We start from the raw sequence: 25,386 nt of genomic DNA on the forward strand, positions 1-25,386 counted from the left end.
GCTGAGCAATTTTGGCAAAATCCTTTATGAATCTCTTGTAGAATCCTGCGTGACCTAGGAATCCCCTTACCTCCTTTTGATTTGTCGGGTGGGGCAGTTTTGATATCACGTCCACTTTTGCTTGGTCCACCTGTATGCCCTTTTCCGATACTACATGCCCCAGGACAATTCCTTCAGGGACCATGAAGTGGCATTTCTCGAAATTCAAGACCAAGTGCTTCTCTTGACATCTTTTCAGTACTACATCCAAGCTCGCCAGACATGAATCAAATGAATCCCCGTATACAGTGAAGTCATCCATAAAGATCTCAATGCAATCTTCCAGCAGGTCTGAGAAAATACTCATCATACACCGTTGAAAAGTGCCTGGTGCATTGCAAAGGCCAAACGGCATTCTCCGATATGCATACGTTCCGAACGGACACGTGAAAGTTGTCTTCTCCTGGTCCTCGGGGTCCACGTAAATTTGGAAATACCCACTGTATCCGTCCAAGAAACAGAAATATTGCTTGCCTGCTAATCTCTCCAGCATCTGGTCGATGAACGGAAGGGGAAAATGGTCTTTTTTGGTTGCCTCGTTCAATTTTCTGTAGTCAATGCACATCCTCCAACCGGTGACTAGCCTGGTCGGTACCAACTCATTCTTGTCGTTCCTAACAACCTGGATTCCCGACTTTTTGGGTACCATATGTACTGGGCTAACCCATTCACTGTCTGGTATGGAATAAATGATTCCTAGGGATAGCAGCTTCAATACCTCCTTCAATACCTCTTCCCTCATATTGGGATTCAATTTGCGTTGAGGGTCTCTGCAGGGTTTCGCTCCTTCATTTAGTCGAATGTGATGCATGCACAGATCAGGGCTAATCCCCACCAAGTCAGAAAGTGTCCAACCAATAGCGTTCTTGTTCCTTCGGATGACTTTCAGCAGCTCCTCTTCCTGTTCCTTGATCAAGTTGCTGTTGATAATCACCGGAAAAGTCTCATTCGCCTCAAGGTAAGCATACTTTAGGCCTGGCGGAAGTGTTTTCAACTCCTTCTTGGGAACATCTTTTTCCTGAGGCAAGGGGTTCTTTTCTACTGTTCCAATCGTCGTCCCCTTAGTCGATCCAGGAAGATCTTCCTTGCTTGCCCCATAAAGTGTCTCCCTCGATCTGGTTAGCTCGGGCTTGGTGCAAAACTCCAGAATTGCTTCTGCTAGCTCTTCATCTGACAACTTGCTCGTATTCATTGCTTGGCACCAACTGGCCACTTCCCTATCAACAGCATGACTCATCTCTGAGTTCTCAATCTGTCCCTGCATTAATTCGGTCTCGAGGTATTCCTGGACCAAGGGGTTAATGACATCTACAGAATGCAAATTTTCAACATCAAGTGGCTTCTTCATTGCCTCATCTATGCTGAATGTATATTTATCCCCATTGTAATCGAGACAGATAGTACCATCAAAGACATCAATGATAGTCTTAGCGGTTCGCAAGAAAGGTCTCTCCAATAATACTCCGCCAGACTCTACAGACTCATTATCGCTCATCTTAATCACATGGAAGTCAGCCGGGTACAGGAAGTCATGTACCTTGACTATTACGTTCTCGAGCACTCCTTCAGGGCAGATGCATGACCTGTCCGCCAATTGGATCACAACCTTCGTATCCACCATACCTACTCCCACTAACCTCTTGTATATGGACAGGGGTAACACATTTATGGATACTCCCAAGTCACACATAGCATGCTCAATTTTTACATCGCCGATAGAAATGGGCAAAGTGAACATACCTGGGTCATTGCATTTCGAGGGCATCCTCCGCTTCTGAATCACCGCGGACACATTCTCGCCTATCAAGATTTTTCCACTAGGTCGAGCCTTCCCAGCTATAAACTCCTTGATGAACTTGCTGAAAACTGGCATTTTCAAAGCCTGTAAGAAGGGTAGATTTATCTCCAGTTTCCCGAAAATATCCATAAGATCCACTGGCTCATCCTTCTTTTTCTTTGCCTCTCCTCGGTTCGGGAAAGGTTTTGGTCGTTTCCCGGTTCCGGAACATTCACCTGCTGAAGATTTATCAACTCCTCTGTTCTCTACCAATTCCGGCTCTGGATCTAGGAAAAAGGGTTCGATTGTCCTGGGCAACTGTTTCTCTAAATCTCCTGCCCGAAGTTCATCTCTAACCGCAGGGTTGCTCTCAACCGAGTCCCTTGATTCAGTGGTTGTATCCTCTATTCCCTTATCCTTAATGGGGGTCGTGACCTCTCCGTACCTCATGACCGGCCCTTCGTACTCCTTCCCAGATCTTAGTGTGATCTGGCTAATATTGGCTCTGTCAGGTGGTCTTACCGATGCAGGAATCTTGCCCTCGTTTCCCCGCATATCACTCAAGGAAGTAGCTATTTGAGACAACTGTTTGGCCAACATATCCATTGCCGCCTTCTGTTCTTGCTGCGCATCCTGAAGCTTGTGAACCACATCATTGTTCGACTGTAAATTGTTCTGAATGTGCTGCTGGGAACTGACGAGGTCGTGAACCATCTCATCAAGGTTCCTTGGTCTAGAGCTTGGCTGACTGGGACCTGGCCCTATATTCTGGATTGTTCCACTTCCTTGGCCTGGGCGAATGTGCCCTTGACCTCCTGGATTGTTGTTGAAATTACTTCCTTGACCTGGGTAAGGTGCTTTGGCATTCCTTTGATGTGGTGGTACATAAGAGTTCCCTTGATAATTCTGATTCTTGTCTCCCCAGGTCGAGTGATCTCCTTGGTTACGGTTATTCCAATTTCCTTGCCCCTCATGATTTCTCCAGTTACCCTGCCTCTCGGGCTGCGGTGCGGACTGTATACTCAATTGGGGTGCTGGCTGGCTTTGCTCATTTTCAGACCATCTAAAGTTCGGGTGATTTATCCAGGGTGCATCTCTTTGTCTTCCTTGGTTCCAACTTCCATCAGGATTCCAACTTCCCATCGCGTTCGCCTGGGCCTGGTAATCACCTTCCTGAGGTCCGTAATATTGCTGGAGTTGATTATCTCCTGGACCTAACATCTTAGCCGTTTCCTTTAGTGCGGCTGTATTAGTCCTTTCGATAGCATTCAGCAAGGCTTTCTCCAGCCTATCAATCCTTGCTTCAACTTTGTCATCCTCCAGCTCCCTCAATGCATTCGCAGAGCCTCTTCTCACAGCATTCCTCGTGCTGTCATACGCCTTCTTGGCGTCGATTAATCTTCCCAAAATCTCTCTTGCCTCGCTTCCTCTCTTCCTTGTAAAATTCCCCCCGCTCGAGGAGTTCATCAAATCCTTAGACTCGGGAGTTGCCCCTTCATAAAACAGAGAGTATGTCTCCGCCTCTATCATCCGATGATTCGGGCACGCGTCCAGCAATCCCTTGAACCTTGACCAGTATTGGCTCAATGACTCATCGTAATCCTGCTTGCATTCCACTATCTCCTTCTTCAGAGCGTTCGTCTTGTTGGATGGAAAGAAGTAATCTAGGAACTCCAATTTAAAGTCCCTCCAGGTGCGGATAGAATCAGGGGGTAATCTCAACAACCATGTATTTGCCTCCCCCTTTAGAGTGAAAGGAATCGCGCACAAGCGATAGTCCTCCTCTGTCGCATCATTAGGCCTCTTTTGAATGCCACACAACTTGCTAAACTCGTTCAAAAACTCGTACGGGCATTCACTCCTTCGCCCAGAAAATGTTGGCAAGACGCCTAACACATTCGTTTTGATCTCAATAGATTTCTGACGTGGGTTCATCACTATTGCATGCGCTGGCTCTCCATCGAGATGAGCCGTTAGTGACCCTATTTCTGGATCTGGGTCTGCTACGTGCGCCATCTCAACTTCCTCTTCCTCCCCTGTTTCCGACTCTGTTTCTGATTCTGGTGGGGACTCCGGATCCTTTCGTCCTGAAGATTCCCAGGATTCGTCACTCAAAAACTCAGTCGGGAACGGATCTCCCGTCGTGAACCCTGATCTGGTAGTTACGGTGGAGGCTGTATCCTTGATCTTCCAAACGGACTGACCGTGTATCCAACCAGACGAGTTACTCCGGTAGAAGCTCATGCTCATGCACTACAAAGAAAACGAAAAAAAAACAGTAAATTAAAATTATTCGTACCAACTACTCTAGGCACTAACACAAAGTACGCCATCCATCCCCGGCAACGGCGCCATTTGGAAGGGGGGGAGAGATTCAGAGAGACGCTCTTTCGTACGTATGCACAGAAATTGATCAATGCAAGCGCTCGGTCAAGACACCATGCTTCTTAAGTCCACTGGAGCACAGGGTCCAGGAACTCAAGAGAACATACAGTGCTTTAGTCGTTGGACACTCTCAACTCCCCTTTCAAAAAAATAATATAAATCCCTCAACCCGAATACTATGAATTAGTATAGGGAAGTGGGGTCGATCCCACAGAGATGGACTCGCAAAGTAGTGCTCAGAGGCTTTGGACAAACAAATGGCTGCTGCCACGCAAAAGGGTTGAGAATTTTAAACTAACTCTAGACCTAGGCAGGAAATGTAAATGCTAGACCTAGGACATGTTAACTTGTAAATTCAGACTTCGACAGCAAGAAACATAACCACTTCCTGGACAGTGTAAACAACTACCTAATCTAGCTAAACAGAATATAACTGAAAGTGGGGACCATCATTCAAAAAGTGGCAAGTACAGAAAGGACTGCAGACAACAAACTTTGACGCTAGCTCGTAGCACAATGCATCCTCTCAGCTGGATTAAACTTGCAGATGAACAAAACAGAACACAAAGCGAGATTCGAACAGAATATAGAAATTTGCTCGTCGGAAACTTGCCACAAAATGGAAACACATCAGATCTGCGTACACTAGACGGAATGAAAGAAAAACACGTAAACTAGGCATAAAAATCAGATCGAAACTACTTCAGATTCACGCCAGAATACTTGATCCACTCCGGATCCAAGACATCCGAACTCAACAACAAACAAATTCAGCAGATCAAACACGGATTCCTCTACAATCCAACTCCAATCTCCCAGATCTGACCATTAACCTGCAATGACTCAAAAACAGCTGCGAAACGCATCCAACTCAGACAATTTAAAACACCAAAATCTCAACAACGAAACAATCAAACTAGAAATCAACACAATTGCCATAACAGAAAATCAAACTTGCATTAAAACCAGAGATTCTTCGGTAAAAACAGCGAACCGAGCTTCGAACAACGAAGCTCGGCAGAGTAAGTAAAATCCGAAAAGCGAAAGAGAAATTGTTTCTTCGCCCCAAATAAGAGCGGTGTTACACACTATCGAAAGCTAAGATGAAACCCCGGACGTGTGAACTGAAATCTCCGCAAATTAGTACCAAGTGTGTGTATGGAAAAATGAACTAAGCAACAGGCTGTGGTGAGGTCTCCACCGAGAAGATCCCTCCAGCTTGCATGCTTCTGCCTTTTATAGATGCGGACATAGCCCTCGAGTCTTCGTAGAAATCCCTATTCTACCCTTCAACTCTAGAGCTTCCTCCGTCGAGCAATTCTCTTCATAATCGTTCACTAAATCGCCATTTCCTCGACCCTGTGATTTTTTGGTCTTCTTTCCTGGATCTGGCGAATTCCTTCACACACCTGGCTTAAAACGTGCGTTAGCCCCAATAAAATCACGAATTAAGTCCCTAGACCCATGCATGAAATTAGCCTTATCAGAGCTCCTCGACACGAGTAAAAACTGTCAGTCAGAAAAAAATGAAGGCTCCTAGATACGAGCTAAAACTATCTAAGTGGCTCCTGAATACGAGCAAAAAATGTCTAAGATGGCTCCTGGATATGAGCTAAAACTATCTAAGATGGCTCCCGGACATGAGTAAAAACTGTCTAGATTAGCTCCTTGACACGAGTTAAAACTGCCAATAAAAAATTGAAGAGCTCTATGACACGAGTTAAAACTGTTAACAGAAAATTGAAGAAACTCCTTGAAATGAGTCTAAACTTTCAATGATGAAGAACCCCTTGATAAGAGCCTAAACTTTCAATGAAAAAAACGAAGAAGCTCCTTGAAACGAGTTTAAACTTTCAATGAAAAAATAAACTCCTTGATACGAGTATAAACTATCAATGATGAATTGAAGAAGCTCTATGATACGAGCATAAACTATCAATACTCCTAAATACGAGTATAAACTATTTAGCCAAACGAAGATTGTGCAAGTTAAGTGTCGAAAAAACTCGATACTTAACTTGAGGGGGAGTGTTGGAAAGATAACTTGAGTGTCCCAAGTATGTTGGGAAGAGAAAGTGTGTAGTCCCAACCTGTTGGAAAGAGGAGATAGCATTTATAATATAGAGTTCCAATAAATATACTTCCTAGGTACATTACTTCTCTAGTCCTATAAATAGGGATGTACTATGTATCAACAAGAACAATTCAAATCAATCTCTTCAAGAGTTCTTGAGTTTTATTTTCCGCATTTTACTTTTCAACAAGAGCCACGTCAGATTCTAAAGAAGGAGGGTATGGAAGAAAAGAGTTGGGAATAGAGGACTAGTTATAAAGGGATGGGGGCCGCAGTCGTCAATACTCAGCCATCCCTCGACGGGAGGATTCTTGTCGCACTGTGGGTGGAAATACTAAATAAGTTACAAATTATTCCAATCAATATATTTTCAAATACTAAATAGTTCAAGAAAGTTGTATTATTACAGAAGGACTTGCATATTCACCATCATCAAATTATACCACGCATCAAAAGCGAATACTATTTACATTTTACACTGACACGCACAAAGCACGTGCTGCTCTTTAATACCGGCGAGAGAAGTTGAAAATTTAGAGAGAGAAAAAATAGTAAACGAATAATGACAATGAAAACGACTGGAAAATGCTCTTAGAGAAGTGCAGCAAGCATTTAAATCAAAGACAAAATATAGCTGGTGCAAGTGCAATAAAACAATATTTGAGGGCCTCGGGTGCCGCTGAAAACTGGTGATTGTAACTTGATTTGAATCAAAAATCATCTTCCTCTCTGGGCTCTAGTGCTGATGATAATTCTAGATGAGAAATTCGGACGGCGCCGATCAATCGCTCTGGCAACTCCTCCGGCGTGTTACCCTGCATTTCATTTTTCATGCAACAGCTCAACTATGCATATCTGTAATCACACTAAAACACAGCTCTCTCTCTCTCTCTCTCTCATTTCTTGACAGCATTTATAGATAAGTTACATCTTACATGCAACGAAAGTTAAAAATAAGATGGGATATACTTATGAAACAAAATTCATTAGCTTACAAGAAAGTACCTGTACAATAAAAGCCATGTCTACAACCAGCGTTGTGATAACACCAATCACAAGTCCCAGTACTCCATTTGCCACGGTGGAGGAACCGATATCAACGTCGATCTACACAAATGGAAATGGTTAATCAGTGATCTCAGTTGAAATAACTGTTGGATATTTCAGCCTGTGTGACTCGATAATCTTATTTTCTGTGTTATAGGGAATTGATGGGGGAATAGTCTCACTTCCAAGTAACTGGGGCCGCGGATATAGGTGCAATCAACTGATTTTCCCAGTAAACAAGGAGTGGTTCCGACACTCTGCCGCACGATCCAAGAGCCCTACAAAGTTTCCAGACCAGAATGAAGTTAACGAGAGAAGGAAAACAGGCTTCTGATCTTCGTACAAGACTGTTAAACTGAACAAACATCCAAGTACAGCATGCACTAAATTTTCTAAATGACCGGTTTTAATCTCAAGGGCACAAATCAAGAGTCAAAAATATAAATGGAGCAACAAACAAGGGGAATACGGTGGACTCTTCTGATTATAGCTTGAATAAAGCAATTCGGGATGTAATATAACATCTTTGCAGAACTGTAAAGTCCCTCTACATTACAATAATGTTATCAAAAGCGCATGTTATCACAAATATTTTAGCTTTGTGAAATAAATGATGTTGTCTAACCAAAACTTTTCAATGTATTAATACTCCAAATAAACTGAAACAGGGACAAAGATACCTTTGGTACTGATGGTATAAGCTTCAGTCTGCTATTGCGGGCTTCATCGTCTCCATCAACAAACCGTTGCAAGAGAGATCCTGGTACTAAATTCTTTGTTACAAAGTAAAAAATCATGCTGTATTGTGTGGATCCAGCAGGTACCTAGATTTTTTATTGTAAATTTTCAGATAACCATACGATATAAACAATACATAAGATCAACCACTTGATCAACTCACTTGGAGATTAATAACAATAGAGAAAAGTCCTCTATCTGCTGCAACCTAAAAAGAAAGCACAAAAATCATTTGTATCAAGACATGTACTATTAAGCAATAATTAGGAACCAAACAAAATAATGTACAAATAATTTGAAAAATATTAAGTTGTGGTATAAGAGATCTCAAATGAACTAAAGCTATTGAGTCATCATTACTGAAACTTACTTGTGCTGCACACCCAAGGCGTTGGGCAACATGATCCATTCGTTTCGTACTTTTGAACCAGTCTGTGGCAACAAGATCCATAAGATGCTTACCGCCAGCAGTCTAAAATATGAGCACAGCAATGTGAGATTGAATAGAGAAATAGTACTTTCTAAACTGAAACAGCTCGTATCTTCTATATATGGAAATTATTGTATACCTTTGATTTGTCGCTGAAGAAATTCTTACCACGTACTCTGAAGTTGTTCCCATCAGATAATGTCCAGCAATTACGGGCATTTTCCTGATCATCGCGGCGAAGGTTGCCAAAGTAAAAGTTCATGTCTAGATCAGGTTCATCGTCAGAGGACTCTATATGTGCAGAGAATTGCAAGGAGATGTGCTTATCAGAGATTAAATAATACATGTATATACTCATACTCCTTCCGTCCGAAGCTACTTGCACCATTTTCTTTTCTGGCAAAAACTTTATTCTTTATCATACTTTACTCTCTCTTACTTTATTCTCTCACCACTCAACTTTTAAACATCAATTTCTTAATTCTCGTGCCCAAAAGAAATGGTGCAAGTAGTTTGGGACAGAGGGAACATAAACTAAGGATATTACCGACCATTTCTTGTGTCATTAACCTCTGACGTAGAAACCTGTAACATACAGATAACAAAACTCAAATCATCGATGCCGCAAGGAGAGCATACAAGAAGAAGTGCAAACCGACCTCTTGACCAGCATACTGAAAATCTTCGTCATCATCTGAGCATTCATCCATCATCCTGTTAGAAGAATTGGGGAAGCAAAAGGAAGATGACTGAAATCTCTTACTTTTCTTTGAAGGATCGGAAGCTGATGTCATATTAACCATAAGTGGCATCCTAGGAGCTATGGCCCTTTCATCAGTTTGAGAAAAATATTCTCGTAAGCCTGCAACAATAACCTTGAAACACTCAATACCCTTGCAAACAAAATTCGAATCTGAGTCTTTTGCTTAAGAAATTATAAGAAGGCATATAAGTTACCCTCGTCTGCTGTCATGGAAGCTTTGAGAAAGTGAAACAGAGTTCAAAATCAGATATTTGCAGCAAATGTAATGACAGGCATACAGTTTAAGCTCTTTTACTGAATATATCAGTGATTATTAACAGGCGATGGTCAATTGATAAATCGAGCAACACCTTAACTAAGGACTTAATAACGATTTAAGAGACCCATGCTTGGACCACTTAACTTTTACTGTAAAGATATGGCTCTCTTTCTTCTTTAGTGTAAATCAGTAATAAAGGTGAAATATCAAAGGATCTACGAGGTCTGGAATGGTAATATACACTGCAAAAGGAATAATTCAATATCTCAGTTCTCGAACATCTTACCAGCGACACTATTTAACATCTGAAGAAGACAGTGTTGCTGAAATGATGAAAAATAACCAGCTCCCCAGCCTCTAAGATCAATTTGCATAAGATGCTGGACCTTTGTTCTAGGTCTGCCACCATGAGACTTTAGACGTGATATATTAAACCCTCCACCTAAAAAATCAGAACCAAAACCATTTAACATGGCTATGAAACAAAGTATTTATGTGTATATACAGGGATAGGATCATATAGAAACCATCCCTTCCATAATACCATAGAACCATGCAATTTTTATATTAATCACTTTATGTATGCCATGCTTCTTTTGATAATACACTATTTATTACAATAATGCATCTTCATGATAATGCATTATATATATTACTGCATCTTTCAGTGACAAGCGTAAAATGCAAAGTAAAATGTCCAGATCGGGTACTACATACAATGGGAGTGAAGGTTTCAGGTTATACTATTAAGAAAGTAATATGGAATTTATCAGAAAGCTCAGTGAATTTACTCTCAATATGAGCCCGCACATATCCTAGTTGTCGGCCACAACTTTCATGCTCCCTAGAACGAAACAGTACAACTGCAGAAATAAAAGAAAAGGCCAAAAATACATTCAGAAAACTAAATGAAAAGCAGATAACATTGAATTGCTCAGACATTACCATAACTCCCATCATCATTTCGACGCCAATAGCGTACATAGCAGAGGTCACGAGGCCATACAAACCTGTAGTATTACAAGAAAGCACATACATGACAAATTTCAAATACAACCTAGACATTAATTCTAGTGGTTAGAACTCAAAGTCACATCCATTAACTGCAACCAAACTTGAGGTTAAACTTAATTTTGATGCACTAACAAAAGTTCCTATTCTATTGGAGAGAATATACAGTAAGAGAAGAATGAGCATCCCAGAAAATAACACAAAATATTAAATGCTCCATTTTCAGTCAAAAGACTCTGAATGTAACATCGAGAAGAAAAGAAAATTGAATGGTGTCAAAAAGCAAAATTAACAATAGCATAAGAATATATGAGGCCACCCAAAACAAGCTTAGTTAACTAGTAGCTCCTCGGTCAAATAATTAAATTACTACAAAAACAGAATTAACGAAGGAAGAGCACAGAGAGCAAAAAATATCCAAAGAATAGAAAGAAAAAGGGTTATGATAAGAATAGGCTTTACATTGAAAACCAGTCCAACTGAAGCCTTTGATATAGAATAGCAGTATGTCCATCTACCTCTTCAACCAAGCTACCATACTGAAAACTGCAATCCCACCTGCACAATGGTACTATTGTTTAAAGTGCACTGCATCAAAAACCAAAGTTTTCGATAAGTTCTTCATTACATTTTATTGCACTCAATGTGGATGTGTGTGTGCGCGTGCGCGCGCGAGAGAGAAAGAGAGAGGCAGCCTTTCATAAGCTGTGATTAAGAATTTGCGTAACATTTTATTCACTTTGTGTGTGTGTGTGTGTGAGTGAGGGAGGGAGATATATATCGATAGATAGAAAAATAAAAGAATGATTCAGCCCTTCATAGGCTGAGTAGGGCTGAGAGCTTACTCTGATTTAGTGATTGAACAGCAGAGCGAGAAAAAGGACATGAGTTGAGCTAGCTAAGATGCTTGGGAAAATTAATACAAGTAGTTATATTACTGTCGAAAACCTATCTTAAGTTTTACCTCATAATTTTTTTACATTCCAGAGGTTGAAGAGCTTTTACAAAGCAGATAACCTCAAGAAGAAGTACCCATCAAAATGATAGGGCCTGAAAACTTCAACGGTGAAATTAAAATGTATATGTAATTAACCTCATAAAGTTTTTTAATTCTGACCTTGTTTTGAGCTCCCAATACCCTCAATGCATTTAATTTTCATTGTCAAGAAGAGAGCAGCAACTAACCATCTTGTTACACCAGTTGTGAGAGGTCTAGTTAATTTTAGACATTACAAGTTGTATTCAAAGGAAATGAACAAAAAGTGTAAAGCATGTCATTCTTGGCAAAATTTCAACACCCAACTGAAGACACCATACAGGAGAATGATCAAATCCTATGTTGAGAGAGAAGAAAGAAAACCTTACTCGCATCGCGTAGCATCCATTCTCATTATGAGCTCAAACGTTTCTTCACAAGTAGCCTCAACTACCCCAACAGCTTTCATTGGTCTGCTGCAGCTCTTTGGCTACATCATTAAAATAACTTGAGGAATATACCAAACGCATCCACTGTCTAGAAAATAATTTTAAGTACATTCTACAGAAAATTGATAAAATGTCCTTACAAGAAAATCAACTTCATGAAGCTCCTCAAAAATTCGAAGCCCTGCAAACTTGCACCAAAGAAATGTTCACTGAAGAATTTTTCAGACATCCCACAGGCACATATTTATGGTGTATACATCTCTCCAATTGACCAGAAAGGAAACTGAAGGCACATGGACGCACCATTTTGGCACTGAAGCAGGCGCCAGGAATTTTTTGTAAAGGCCTGACTGTTGAAATTCTGAATGTGTAAATTTGAATCTAATTCATCCGTCCAGTCAAAAACAGACTCAGGGGGACCTGCCACATCAATATGGTTAGTGAAGTTTTACTACAAAAGATGAGTGCCATATATCAGCTGAGATAAGCATGTAACCAACAAACCATCTCCTATCGTTTGGTGTGGAGAATCTGGACGATCATCATCATCATCTTCTTCTTCTTCTGCAGCACTGAAAGTAATTCACAAAGCAAAATTGAGCACATTGAGCGAAAGATATCCAACATGCATTGAAGTTCTTGAACAGTACAACCTTTTACTAGGAGATCAACAAATGCAATGCATTCAGATGTGAAGGGACAGAACTAGAAGTCAACAAGTGCTGCAGGGGGGGGTGCTAAATATAGGCAATAACACAAGAAAATTGTAACGAATTGTGGACCATCACTTGGGAATTATTTATACAGTACTTATTTTTGATTGATTACCCAGGCCATATAATTGAAGACATCAATATAGATAGGCAGTTTGCAATGACCTACGGATTTCGGAACGGGCAAACATAACCCACTGCTTTGTAATAAGACCATTTTCAGATTTAATAAGACCATTTTCGAATTTCCAGGCTTGAGTCCTACTATCAGCTCTATTCCTGAAACCCTCAAGTGCGATGTATTTAAGATACATCAATCAGAAAAGTTTATATATATGTACTACTCCCTAATCAAGGAGCACTCACGAGTCGCGACTGCTGAGAAAAATCAAATTTAATTCAAATCAAATGCAATTCACTTCTCTCTTGTGGAGAAGGACACAGACCAACAAAGTTACACAACTAAAGTTATTTATGACTTATGATATATGTAACCAGAGTCCAGACAGCATCATGCAATCCTTCATGGAAATTATATTTTTGCAAACCTATGGGGCAGTAGATTAGAGTAACTAAGTTAATATTCTACATGAACAAGCTTAAAAAGCCACCCACATACTGGGTGAATCGAGAACAAATACTTACTCACGGTCTGACGATGAAGCATTTCTCCCAGTATCCAAGCCACATCTATACTCAAAAGAAAAGTACTTGTTACCATGAGCAGAATTTGACCCTTGCTGCTGCATACAACCAACATTCATCGATTTTAGAATTTTAAGTTCAAAATCAAGTAAAAAGGGAACTTTATGGCATTTGAAATATAAAAATTATTAACACTTGAAGGTGACATGTAGAATAGAAAAACCTGATCAATAATAGATTCAAGTTTTTCTTTCCAATTGTGAACCTCCTGAATGCTGTAAGATGCCATCTGAACAAGGAACATGAATCTGTGAACTGTTAAATCCTAAAATGAAAGTTTGCAGGGAGCAAAAGTTTTCAGGGAATTAGAGGGATACAAAATGATAAGAGGAACAGAAATATTCAGGCTAAAGTGTAATACAAATTATGAACTTTGCTGGAGGATTGGCAGATCTAATTGACTCCTTTTTCACTATATGGTACTGAAAGTTTGAAGGAAAGCATGAACCGTTATTAGGGGTCAAGATTCACCATGATCTGAATCAGAAACATCATTTTCATTTCTTTTAAAATAAATGTATCATGACCTAGGACATAAGAACTCGACATGTAACAGTTCATAGTTCCTAATACAATTTCTAGCAATATCACTATTCATATGGGTAACATTCTCTTTGTTTTGCTTGACAATTGAAGGCTAGAATCAGCAAGCCATACTCTACTTTCAAGATTGAGTGCCACATGACTAGGACCATCATAGTCATTTTTTTAAAAGAATGCAACATGAATAACCATCACATGGAGTTGTTCGTTTGTAAACATCCTCTGTCACTGAATTCTATTCAGTCCTACTCAGCTTTCAAGTACTGAAAAATTTTCTTTAGGGGTAGATTTGCATAAATTCTCACGTTTGGATTAATTGGTCAGAGTTTATAGTACAGGACAGATTTGGAAAATGGCGATAGTTTGGAAAGATTTGATAGAATAATATATTGAGTTAATGTTTTACGGGCACTACTTATAAAGTTTCTCATTCTGTGGTAACAGTACATTGATATTCTACAGAAATATACTTTGTTGTCAACTACTGATATCTTTTGCACTCTTAGAACACTTGTCCAATACATGAGAATAAATTATCATTAATGTGTTATTTATAAAAGGATCACCATATCCTCGATAAAAGAATCATCCTAGTCACTCATAAGGGGCATTAAAACATGTGCTGTAAGGTAAATAGATAGAGCCTATATCTCAAAAGCAATTTCTCATAGATGTGCAAGGGGAACACTTCTGGTATTGAAATAAAAAGTTGCACTACTGTAATACATACCGTCATCCTATTGGAACTATCTTTCTTGTTGTAAACTGACAGAACGTAAATCATCTGCCATAAAATCAGAGCATTATTGTAGAATATGAATGCATAATGCATTAGTAGAAAGCATGTATGATGATAGCATCAGTTGAATAAGTTTTATCTATCACAACTCTCACATAAATCAACCAAAACTTCTCCTTAGGTGGTGGGAAAATGATTAATAAAAGGTAGAAACTAAAAAGAAGTATTCAGTAGTACAAAACTAATCTGCAGTATGCCCAAAACGGAAAATGCTACCAAATGGTACAGGGCTAGAAGTTTTAGGAAATGGACAATGAAATTCTAGAACCACTTGACATTAAATCTTGTTCTCAAGTAATTTGAATTATTTCAATTGATCAAGTAAGTGAGCTAGTTCTGGCTTGCTTACCTTAGATGGAGCTATGAGGTCTCGTTGTCATATTGAGATGGAGAGACGGGATCCGAATCTCATTTCACCAATATGTAACTCACCAAAATAATTTTTGTACCAAAATAAGATCAAAGTGATTGTTCATGGATTTGTGGCCTCTCTAATCTTAGTAAACAATAATCCAACTTGAAACCACTTTTCTTGGATAAATATAATGCTAAGATGAGATACAATCTTAACACCGAAGAGAAAAATCATTTTTGTAGACTCACATGATCATTGTTAGGCTTGAGACTCTTGACTCCTTGGTCCTCCACTCTACAGTTGCCATCAATGAGAAGAGTCTTCAGTGGTACCTTACCGTATTAAATACAGAAACAACAGATTATTAAGCACTTTGGAACGTAATATGTTTCGTCCATTCAATAACCAAGCATTAAAGTATCAAAACCCCACATCCATGAAAGTTAAAGGTAAAGGTATAAATTCTATAAGCAGTTGAATTACTATAACCTACAACTTTAAGAATTCTTTTCCCATTGAATTGCAATGTTTGTGAAAACACTTACTTTACTACATGTGCATCTCTGATGGGGGGGGGGGAACTGAATAACCGATCAGAATAGCCCGTGATCACCCATATCGTAAGAGAACATCAACACTGAAAATTAAATTTGTAAGGTAAGGCAATTACCACACCATCTTGGGGCTTCTTCTTGTAATAGGCCAAAAATCGAGGCTCGAGCACAAAATATCGCATGTGAAAATATGATCTCCCAATCTTCCTGCGTTTATACCTCACCATCCATCCTTCATGAACCACCCTCGATCTCCGCATTTTCTCTAAGTTTACACTAATTTCTTCCTCAAAATTCAATCAATTGCTGGATACTTATCTTCCTCCTAAAACGATTTCAACGCAAATCCGATAAAAACAATGCCGCGCGAGCTGGATCTGTCACCAGAGAATAAAACAATTAAAATGCTAAAATCAATGAAGCAGAGAGCAACGATTTTCGGCATGTGTGGAGAAAAAGAAAATCAAACCTTCTAAGAGATGGAAACGACCCCTAAAATTCGGAAATTTTACACACCGAATAGAGAACATGCATCCAAAAAACATTCACCGGAAATTGCCGCGATCATCTACGAAATTTTGTCAGCGATGGAGTACGATCATCTTCTCCAAATGATGAACATATAAATGCACGCATAGTGAACGTAAATAGAAAATGATACAGCCAGCTTTTGTCATGCCAAAATCTTTCAATTTTTTAATTAATTCATTGTATTTTCACACTTCATAAATTATAGTAGTATGATTCAAATTATGGTTAGTTGCCTATAAATTATATTTGACTTAGATAATACTCCATCTTTTGCATTTAGAAAACATCTATCGTTGAAAAAAAAATTAAAATACAGTAAATTTTAAAAAGTCCAAGAAATTCTAGAAAATTTTAAAAGTTTAAGAGAAATTATAAAACTTAATCAATTCGAGTATTTACAAGCAAATTACATTACCCTTTTCAAATTGGCATCTTAGTGGTCATCATTTTTGCAACGCCTGACATTTTCGACTGGCGCGTCAATTTCAATTGGATGAAAATTAAATTGAATAAATTATATGATGATAATAAAGTAAGAGAAATAATAAATAATAGGAATTTAAAGAAAATTAGATTGAATAAGTTATATGAATAGCAAATTAAAAGAGATAATCAAATAATATGAAGTAATTATGTTATAGTTTCGCATAAAAGGAATGGGAGGTCCCGAAAGTTAATTTAAGTATGTAGCACTCAAATTTTGTACTATTATATTATATTACAAAGTACCATAACATAAAATTTCATACGGCATTAGAACACAAAATTTCATACTAATGTGATGTGGTGTTAGGTTGTGCACTACTGAACAACCCAATAATTCTCTCTCTTACTTTAGGATGAATTGGTGATTGACTTGGTGTGGAAAATAACAGATAAAATGCAAAATAATAACAAACAAAATGTAAAAATAAATAAAATATAAAGTTTATGATATTTAAGACTAATTTTAAAATTTTTGTGAAATACTCTCTAAATTTTGGCCAAAGATTATTAAGAACCAATATCTCTAAAGTTTATGATTTTAAGAACCAATATCTCTACATTTTATAGCGACTTCCTTTTATGTGGCGAATATCAACACTTCCACAATTGTAAACCTGCCGCCTGCATATATTTTTATCTCATGTGTTTTAAAATTTGAACGAAATCAACATATGATCCATTCGTCCCACAATAAGAGTTACATTTTGCTATTTCGATCCGTCCCACAATAAGAATCATATTTCACTTTTACCATAAATGATAAGTAAATTCCACATTCCATTAACTCACTTCACTCATATATTATAAAATCAATATAAAAAAGTTAATCTCATATTTCACTAATTTTTAAAACTCATTATTTCTTAAAACTCGTACCAACACTAAATGTGACTGTTATCGTGGGACGGATGAAATATGAGTATTATTTTATCAATGTTTCAAAGGTTAAAAATGGCTTTTGAACGCACGTTTTTGAATTAAGAACCGGACCGTAGGTTCGGCTTACGTAAATTTATCCACTCAAAATTTCTTTATACAAGTAGAAGTAATACTTAAATGTGATTAGTTTCTCAAAATGGGTTAAATTTCCTAATTCCTATGGCCCTAATCTCCAAACCGTAATGAATAATTGGTCAAATTTAAGATAAACACCAAAACAAATATAATTACTACTACTATTCAAAAATCCAAATGTCATTAATTTCTAAAAATTCCCAAAATGGGTTAAATTTCCTAATTCCTATGGCCCTAATCTCCAAACCGTACATGATGAATTGGTCACATTTAAGATAAACACCAAAACAAATATAATTACTATTCATCAATCCAAATATCGTTAGTTCCTAAAAATGCCGAAAATAGCAATGACAGACGGGAAAAACTCGTCATTATCATTTGTCAACTTAAAAAAACTGTTCAAATTTGCATGCCGCAATGGCGCAATCAATTCATGATTTTCATGCAACAACGCACTAAAAGGTCAATCAAATTAGAGAAAAGGAAATTCTCCTTTTCCTCGATGCTGCAATTCTAGAGAGAGAAAGGAATAAATTAAAAAAATTATGAACTACAGCTAGATTTCTGCATTCAATGATTCATTTATTATTGCCGTCTGAGTTTGACCCTACCGACCTCACTTCAATTCACTTCTCTCCTCATTGAGGCCTTTTTGCCATTTCGATTTTGCTAATAGCAAATTCAGGTACCTCTCTTCTTTAATCTCGATTGCTAATTGCTATTACTGAAAATCACGATCACAATTCTGAATATTGTAGTGAAGAGAAGCATAATTTATGAATTATTAACAGATCCATCTATGTTTCTGGATTTTGAATTTTGGTTTTGGCTGCTTTTTTGTGCACTTTTTGCTGCCTGAAATTATTTATAAATTGGTCGCGTTCATGTAGTGATTTTGACTTTTTTGAGATTGAATATTTTGCATGAACTCAAGTGCTTCCCCATTTACTTTTTTTCTGCGATTTATACCTCTGATTTCTATGTTCACAACTGATATAAGAATTCGTTGTGAAAAAGCTCTGGAAATTAGTACAAATCTCTGCCAAGGCTTTTTATGAGATCAAGAGCTAATAATCGGTATTGATTGTTAGATTTTCCGGTTTTGAGTGTTCATTTTGGAAATTGTTCTCTGGAAAATTGAAAACCTCACTTAAATCTCTGCGGCAGGTGGTGAAAGGTTTACTCTGAGGCAGAAATCCAGAGTCAAATATCTGTATTTGATTTTGGATTTTGAGTTTCTGGGGATTTCTGTGAGTTTTTGACGAAGAAGATTTAGATGTCACTCTCAATTTCTATCGATACCTAGTGATTACCAAAAAGGGGGTGTTTCTGTTTCTGCCTTCGCTATCATCAACAATTTAGATTTGGCTGATTTAGCAGAAAACAGTTGAGGGGAGATGGGTTCATTTCCAGGACATGCGATTCCTGGGACTTTGTTTCTAGTGATTGGTGTGTGGCACATGTGGTGCTCTCTAAACAGATATGCATCAAATCCGAAATCTTTCCGAGTCAGGGTTTGGAACCCTGTTCCTGGTTTTGATGGTAGGCTTAAGTACTTGGAGCTCTATGTGATTGCAATTGGAGCTTTCTTCGATCTGTGCATAGAGTTTCTGTATTCCACCCATCTCAAGATCATTGTTCATGGAGTCTTGAACCCTTCTCATATGAACGACTTTGAGCACTCGGGGATGCTGCTTATGTTCTTCATCTTTGGCGTTGTGGCACTTCTCTCTGAGAAGACGAGGTTTGTCTCCTGTGGTTTCTGTTAGATTTTGTTACTTGTTGTGTTAGAGTGTCCTGTATTTTGATTTCTTGATTTGGGAAGAGAACATGAAACATAGATCGTGGATCAACTAAACCCTCTCTAGATTTTCTTGAGAGTTGCCTCATGGAGATCATGAAGATTTGATTAGTTTACTTATTGGTTATCTGGCATGTGCAAAAGAAAACTTCATTTCTGGGGATCTTTTCATTTGCTGCTTCTGTTGAAAATTCGAGTTCTTGTGTTTCTTAGCATAGCTTAAACTTTGCTTTTGTTGTGTATCAATATAAATCCATCTTCTTCTAGTTGCTCATAGGAATTTGGAGGTCGATTATGTATAAGATTAATATGTTTGTTTCTGTCTTGCTCCTTTCTCAGATACCTACCATTGCCGGAAGGCGCTTTATGCTTAGTAGCTTCAGCAGCATTCACAGCAGAGTATCTTTTATTCTATTTTCACTCTACCACTCACAAGGGCCTTGAAGGATGGTATCACTTCATCCTCGTCCTCCTAATTGGCCTCTGTATACTGTCAACTATCGCTGGAGCTCTCATGCCTACGAGCTTCCCAGCCGATTTATGCAGTGGCATGGCCATGACACTCCAAGGCCTTTGGTTTTACCAGACAGCGTTCACTCTCTACGGTTCAATGATGCCAGATGGTTGTTTGCTCAAGGACAACGAGGTAAAATGCCATTCCCCAGAACATGAAATCCGTGGTGAGTTGCTGGCGAATTTCCAACTATTCATTCAAGCTTTCAGTGTTCTTGCCGCTGTTGCTGGAGCGTATATCTATATCGAGCCAAAATACAGGGGTTCTAACTCTATCAGATCACGTGCTCTTGATGATGCCGACGATCAGAATATCATTTCTTCAGACAGATGACATGCTTATTTTTTTCCCTCAAAGTGGTTCACTTCTTCGATTCTCCACGAGGAGGCGCGTAGATTGAGGATACTCTGTTTCGGACATAGATATACCTACACTCTTTATAACATGTTATTTTTTTTAGTTTACATGTAGATCAATATCAGAGCCAAGGTTATAGCAGAATTGCAGCGTTTCCTTATTTCTTGTAGAAGATATCCTTCCGATTAGAAATTATTGACCATTGTTGTGACTGTGTCTCTCTTTGATTTTAGTTGTATTGAACGTGTCCTGTGCTGGGCAATGGAGGCCAAGGGGGCACTACTTTTGAAGTATAATATCTTGTTTACTTTTGGTTCAAAAAAAATATCTTGACTACTTTGGTAGATTGAATTTTTCCTTTGAAAATTATTATCCTATTGAAAAGATGGAATTAGAGAGATCCCAATAATGAGTACTTAATCATCGATCTTATTAATTAATTAATCATAAAAGGTAAAAGTACCGAACTCCAGACAGTTTTTTGTGTTTCTAGACTCCAGTGATAAGGTAGTTTTGATGGGTTTGGGCTATTCTAATCAGATTATGATTAGGGTGCACAAAATATTTGACTTGTCAGCAATTTGTGTTTTTTCTTGCTTTCACAATGACTGTGTTGAATTCATAACATGTTGGAGATGTGAGGTTGAAATCAATCTACAATTATAAGAAGTTGAGAGATGATAAACATTAGTCGATCATATTTCATCTTCTGTTTCACTTCACCTCAACATTACAAAAAAGTAAAGCAAATAACAATGTTCAAACAGATGATCAGTTTAGTCCATGAATGATGAGAAAACGAAAACAATGCTAAAAGCCTTTGTTCGCTTTTTCAAAAAATCAAATGCAGAGAATGAATGTGAGAGAATTCATGGAATTTCCATCAACAATGAGGCAGCGTGTATGAAACTCTCAATCAGTAATAATCAAATTGTTATGCTGTAACATGCATAGAATGGATAGACCTGCGGTTCTCACCACATTCACGGCCACATGTGTAGCAGTGAAACAAAAATACCTAGCTACTCACTTGGTCCATGGAAGAATAACATTACATACAACATACAAACTTGGAAACACACTTATTTAATAATTAAATGTTAGATTCTAGCAACAAGACAAGATGAAACTGAAGCTGCAAAGAGATGCAAATACAGATTTTCCTACTAGGAGTGTAACAAACACGTATATGTCTCCAATACGCTAGTTATGATAGGTGAGCGTCAAACTTGTTTAGCATGGGACGATGGACTCTATGAGCTCTTGCAGGGGTGCAAGTTCCTTCTTGTCAATCAGGTTAAATTCCTGCACAGCCAACACATACCTTAGCTTCAGCATGAAAAGGGAAAAAAATGCTCAATTATCAGTCGATTTCTGAAGGCCACTGACAAAGAAATAAACCGAGCTTCAGCAGCATGAAAGGCCTTAAGTGATTTATATCTTACCATCTTAGAATCAAACTTCAATGGAATAGTCATATTCACAATAATAAGCAAACAAATCCAACCATTGTACACCATTCTCATTTCAGTTTTGTTTCTATCTACTCTTATATTTTTCGTGTCAACAATTTATCTTTTAGCATGTTACTGACTGATTATGTTTGTGAAAGGACAAATCCAGTAGAAACCCCTAATTTCCTTAATCATTTCAGAAACGCCAAAACTAGTGTGGGCGCACGTGCACCATGTGCGCTGCCACTAAGTAGCACTATATATATGATTTGGAATATTAATTAGGATAATTAAGTTTTAATTAAAGTGATTAAGTGTTAATTAGGGTATTAAATTGTAATCTTTTTTGGCGCCTATGAAGTAGTGGGGTGTACAGGAGTTGTTCTCTTTCAGAAAAGGCGGCATTGAGTGCCATACATAGCTGCTCTGATGTGAGTAGCTACATTACTCTGTTAGGAAGCACAAGTCAATTGCCACAGAAGAATCAAGAGAAAAATATATATTATTGGATAGCAAGAGAAAGTAAGAAACCATCTATGTAGTACCAACAAGTTTGTCACCTTAGGATCTACATAAATTAAGGGCTGACATAGTATGATAAAAAGAAACTGATCAAATAAGTAAACAGATACTAGAAAACTTACACATGTGAACAGTATAAAATGCTTGAAGCATGTATTAAGATGGGCCTCCTCTTTAAGACTCACAATCTTCTGAAAGTGAGAGTGATATATATGTGCATATACACGAAAGAGACGCTTGAATATGGTCTTTACAACATCTTTAAAATTTGAAGGAAATGGTGCACCTGCGAAATATTCTCTCATCAGTCATCGGAATTATTATATTATATAAAAGAAGGTAAGGAAAGGGGGATGAATAAGAGAGAGTGGTTACCACCATGCATAAAAGTAACGCTACAGTACTATTTTACCCCAATAAACACATACTTGAGGGAGGACGTTATAAACCTATAAACATCAAATGGCTTCTCTAGATAATGGTATATGGAAGGACTATACCTAGCCTTTGAGGAAATAAGGATTCATCATCTAACTGGCTCTCAATCCAGTCCATCAAATACTCAACATATTTAGGAGCTGAAACTTCAATAGGTTTCTTAATTTGCACACCATCAGCCCATCTGTACTCATACCTACAAAATATTTATGCTCGTCAAGAAAACTTCTCTCATGTTCCTTTTGTTATATAAATTTTGCAAAAAAGTGATAAGCATGACTAAGCTTCCCCTGAAAGAGGATATAGTGATTGGCAGCATGACATAAAACATAAGTAGGTTAACTAAAGTTTATCATCATGAATGTAGTGAATGTCAACATGAAGACAAACAATGGATGAGTAAAGCTATAAATCCATGTAAAACAAGCCTGCACAAACTACTCTATCCAGGCAAGCAGCTTCCAAAGAAAAAAAATGAACACATGAAACATACTCGCCCATCTTTTTTGAATTTCGTTTCATCTACAGAACTTTTTATTCTGCAAAGCCCCTATGAACTGTTTAGAAAGTAAAATGCAGATTAGTAAATGATATACATGGCAATACAATTATTTTAATTCAACCCAACCAATTCCCAAGAAATTCGGTAGAATCCTCTGGAATACATGCACTGACAAAAAGATCAAAATATTCTTTTCCTTTTAGTTTCTTACATGAGAAAAACATCCTTAATACGTATATTTTCAAAGAATAACTTAAAGAGAATAATCAAGGTAGAACATACTTAGGGCCAGCAGACATGGTAGGGCAGTTCTCAGGCGTACAGAACTCAGTGAGGGTGCCATAAAGCAGATTCACCTGGTTGAAGAAATCCACAGCTGAAAAGTAAAAGTCAGGAAGTTTTCAATTTTTAAGCCACACAAAGAAGCTTATAGCAGCTAAATCAAAGAGATCAAACAAACTACACTACTATATGGTGCACTAATGCAATATTGCTGCTATCATACAGACATTATGGCAGATGCATCAGTTTTCATCATTTTAATATTCTCTCCATCAGTTTAAATCCCTATAGACGCATATAATTACACACATAGAGAGGGAGGAGGGAGGGAGGACAGAGATAATACTGTTGACAGCAAGCCATTCATTGAAGTCCTCTCCAGGTGGTAACCTTACAGCTTCTCTCAAGTTTCCACTACCTAAAGTGGCATCGATATGCTGTCTCAGCTGTGCCCCCTGAAACAAATAAATTGAAAATTTTACCTTTATGGCAGAAATAGAAACAAACTAAGCATAATTTTCTTTGGAAAAAATAAATAAGATGATCTAGAAAAACAAGAAAATTGAAATAAAAGAGCTCGGGAAATAAATCACCTTACTGCCTGATGGTGCACTTTTTTTGGGGCGAAATGTTCTTTGGTTTCTGATCAGAAACAGTACATCAAACAATTTTAGTAACAATAAAAAGTCCAGAAGAAATCAAGTCAAAATATCATATAGAAAACATAATAAAATCATCGATTTGAGATAGCATTATCAATCTTCCACTAGGCACCATGGATCGTGCTGAGCCTATATAGTAATATCAGAAGACAATTCACATCGATCCACAAAACGAAAACAAACATGATCTCTGCCTACTTTTCAACTCCTGCAACTTGCAACGAAGGTGCATTGATTCATAAATCTCTATGCGCGATCACGCATCTCTTAACAATTATGAAACACGCAGCATTCATTTTGATCAACAACCAACCAAGCTTGATTAGCTTCAATCATATACGATTGTCACAAATTCTCTAGATTATGCATCCATTTCAATTTCGAACTTCAATATTTAGAAGTCAAAATGATATCCAGGAAAAACACCCAAAAACACAAATAAGGTCACAAACAGTAATCGAGATGCAACGAATTCACCAGAAAATGAAGCTTGGTGGATGAAGGATCTGAAATTAGGCGATCGCGCGACATTAAATCGAAAACAAAACCAAAAACAGGTAAATTGGGTAAATTACCTGCCAATGCCAAAGAGACTCATTGCTTTTGGGAGGGAGAGACGAGAAGGCACTGACTTCACAAAAACAGAGCCAGGGACTTTGCTGCAATTTAAGAAAAATGTATTTTATCCTCCACAATGTATAGTATATACTCTCTCCGTCGAATAAAATACATTACAAGTTTTATCATTTTGAATCGCACATCAAAATTAGACTATTTTCTAAATAAAGAAATTTTTTAATATTTAAATACTGCTCCGTCTAATCTAAATAATTTGAGTTGTATTCCTTTTGAATGTCCCAACTAAATTGAGTTATTTTTTTTTATAAAAAAAAATAAAAATAAAACATTCAATCACTTTTACTTTATTATTCAAACACATATTTTACTATCTCTTTATCTTTCCTACTTTATTCATCTCTCCTACTTTCCAACACAATTTCTTAAATCTCCACACCTAAAATTTTTACTCAACTTAGTTGAAACGAAATGGAGTATTAATAACGTAGACAATCCATCAATCCACTACCACTACTCATCTCTTACTTTTCTCTCATCTCTCTTACTTTATCAATTTCACGTTAAAACATATGTCATACAAATCTATATTTATTTTTCATGGACGAAGGGAATATACTATTACAA

At 37.7% G+C, this 25,386-nt stretch overlaps 3 protein-coding genes across 4 annotated transcripts; 1 reads left to right on the forward strand and 2 right to left on the reverse strand.

The window, feature by feature from the left end:
- Window positions 1-6,844: 6,844 nt before the first annotated feature.
- On the reverse strand, window positions 6,845-16,221 carry LOC121769891 (protein ENHANCED DISEASE RESISTANCE 2-like). The gene is made up of 24 exons (XM_042166664.1): window positions 16,087-16,221; window positions 15,734-15,994; window positions 15,312-15,395; window positions 14,640-14,693; window positions 13,530-13,595; window positions 13,307-13,404; window positions 12,453-12,520; window positions 12,252-12,368; window positions 12,089-12,129; window positions 11,889-11,989; window positions 10,986-11,081; window positions 10,458-10,522; window positions 10,304-10,375; window positions 9,799-9,954; window positions 9,254-9,352; window positions 9,150-9,184; window positions 9,042-9,075; window positions 8,630-8,781; window positions 8,431-8,532; window positions 8,224-8,268; window positions 8,003-8,146; window positions 7,505-7,600; window positions 7,281-7,382; window positions 6,845-7,090 (listed from the first exon to the last, which is right to left on the reverse strand). Exons 2-24 carry the CDS (start codon window positions 15,875-15,877, stop codon window positions 6,986-6,988), a joined length of 2,076 nt encoding a protein of 691 aa, XP_042022598.1. The 5' UTR covers window positions 15,878-15,994; window positions 16,087-16,221; the 3' UTR covers window positions 6,845-6,985.
- Window positions 16,222-18,131: 1,910 nt separating this feature from the next.
- Window positions 18,132-20,537, forward strand: LOC121772684 (transmembrane protein 45B-like). Of its 2 annotated transcripts, none has more exons than XM_042169876.1 (3): window positions 18,132-18,336; window positions 18,819-19,395; window positions 19,792-20,537. In XM_042169876.1, the coding sequence occupies exons 2-3, from the start codon at window positions 19,049-19,051 to the stop codon at window positions 20,297-20,299; spliced, it is 855 nt and encodes a 284-aa protein (XP_042025810.1). In that variant the 5' UTR covers window positions 18,132-18,336; window positions 18,819-19,048; the 3' UTR covers window positions 20,300-20,537. The 2 variants fall into 2 exon arrangements, with proteins under 2 accessions (XP_042025810.1, XP_042025811.1); XM_042169877.1 differs by lacking the exon at window positions 18,132-18,336 and adding an exon at window positions 18,361-18,728.
- A 688-nt stretch (window positions 20,538-21,225) lies between these two features.
- On the reverse strand, window positions 21,226-24,876 carry LOC121772708 (MOB kinase activator-like 1A). The gene is made up of 7 exons (XM_042169904.1): window positions 24,759-24,876; window positions 24,115-24,163; window positions 23,868-23,976; window positions 23,522-23,615; window positions 22,800-22,933; window positions 22,422-22,585; window positions 21,226-21,628 (listed from the first exon to the last, which is right to left on the reverse strand). The coding sequence occupies exons 1-7, from the start codon at window positions 24,779-24,781 to the stop codon at window positions 21,557-21,559; spliced, it is 645 nt and encodes a 214-aa protein (XP_042025838.1). The 5' UTR covers window positions 24,782-24,876; the 3' UTR covers window positions 21,226-21,556.
- Between the last annotated feature and the right edge of the window lie 510 nt (window positions 24,877-25,386).

The sequence above is a fragment of the Salvia splendens genome, chromosome 16, assembly GCF_004379255.2.
Source record: "Salvia splendens isolate huo1 chromosome 16, SspV2, whole genome shotgun sequence".
Lineage (NCBI taxonomy): Eukaryota > Viridiplantae > Streptophyta > Magnoliopsida > Lamiales > Lamiaceae > Salvia > Salvia splendens.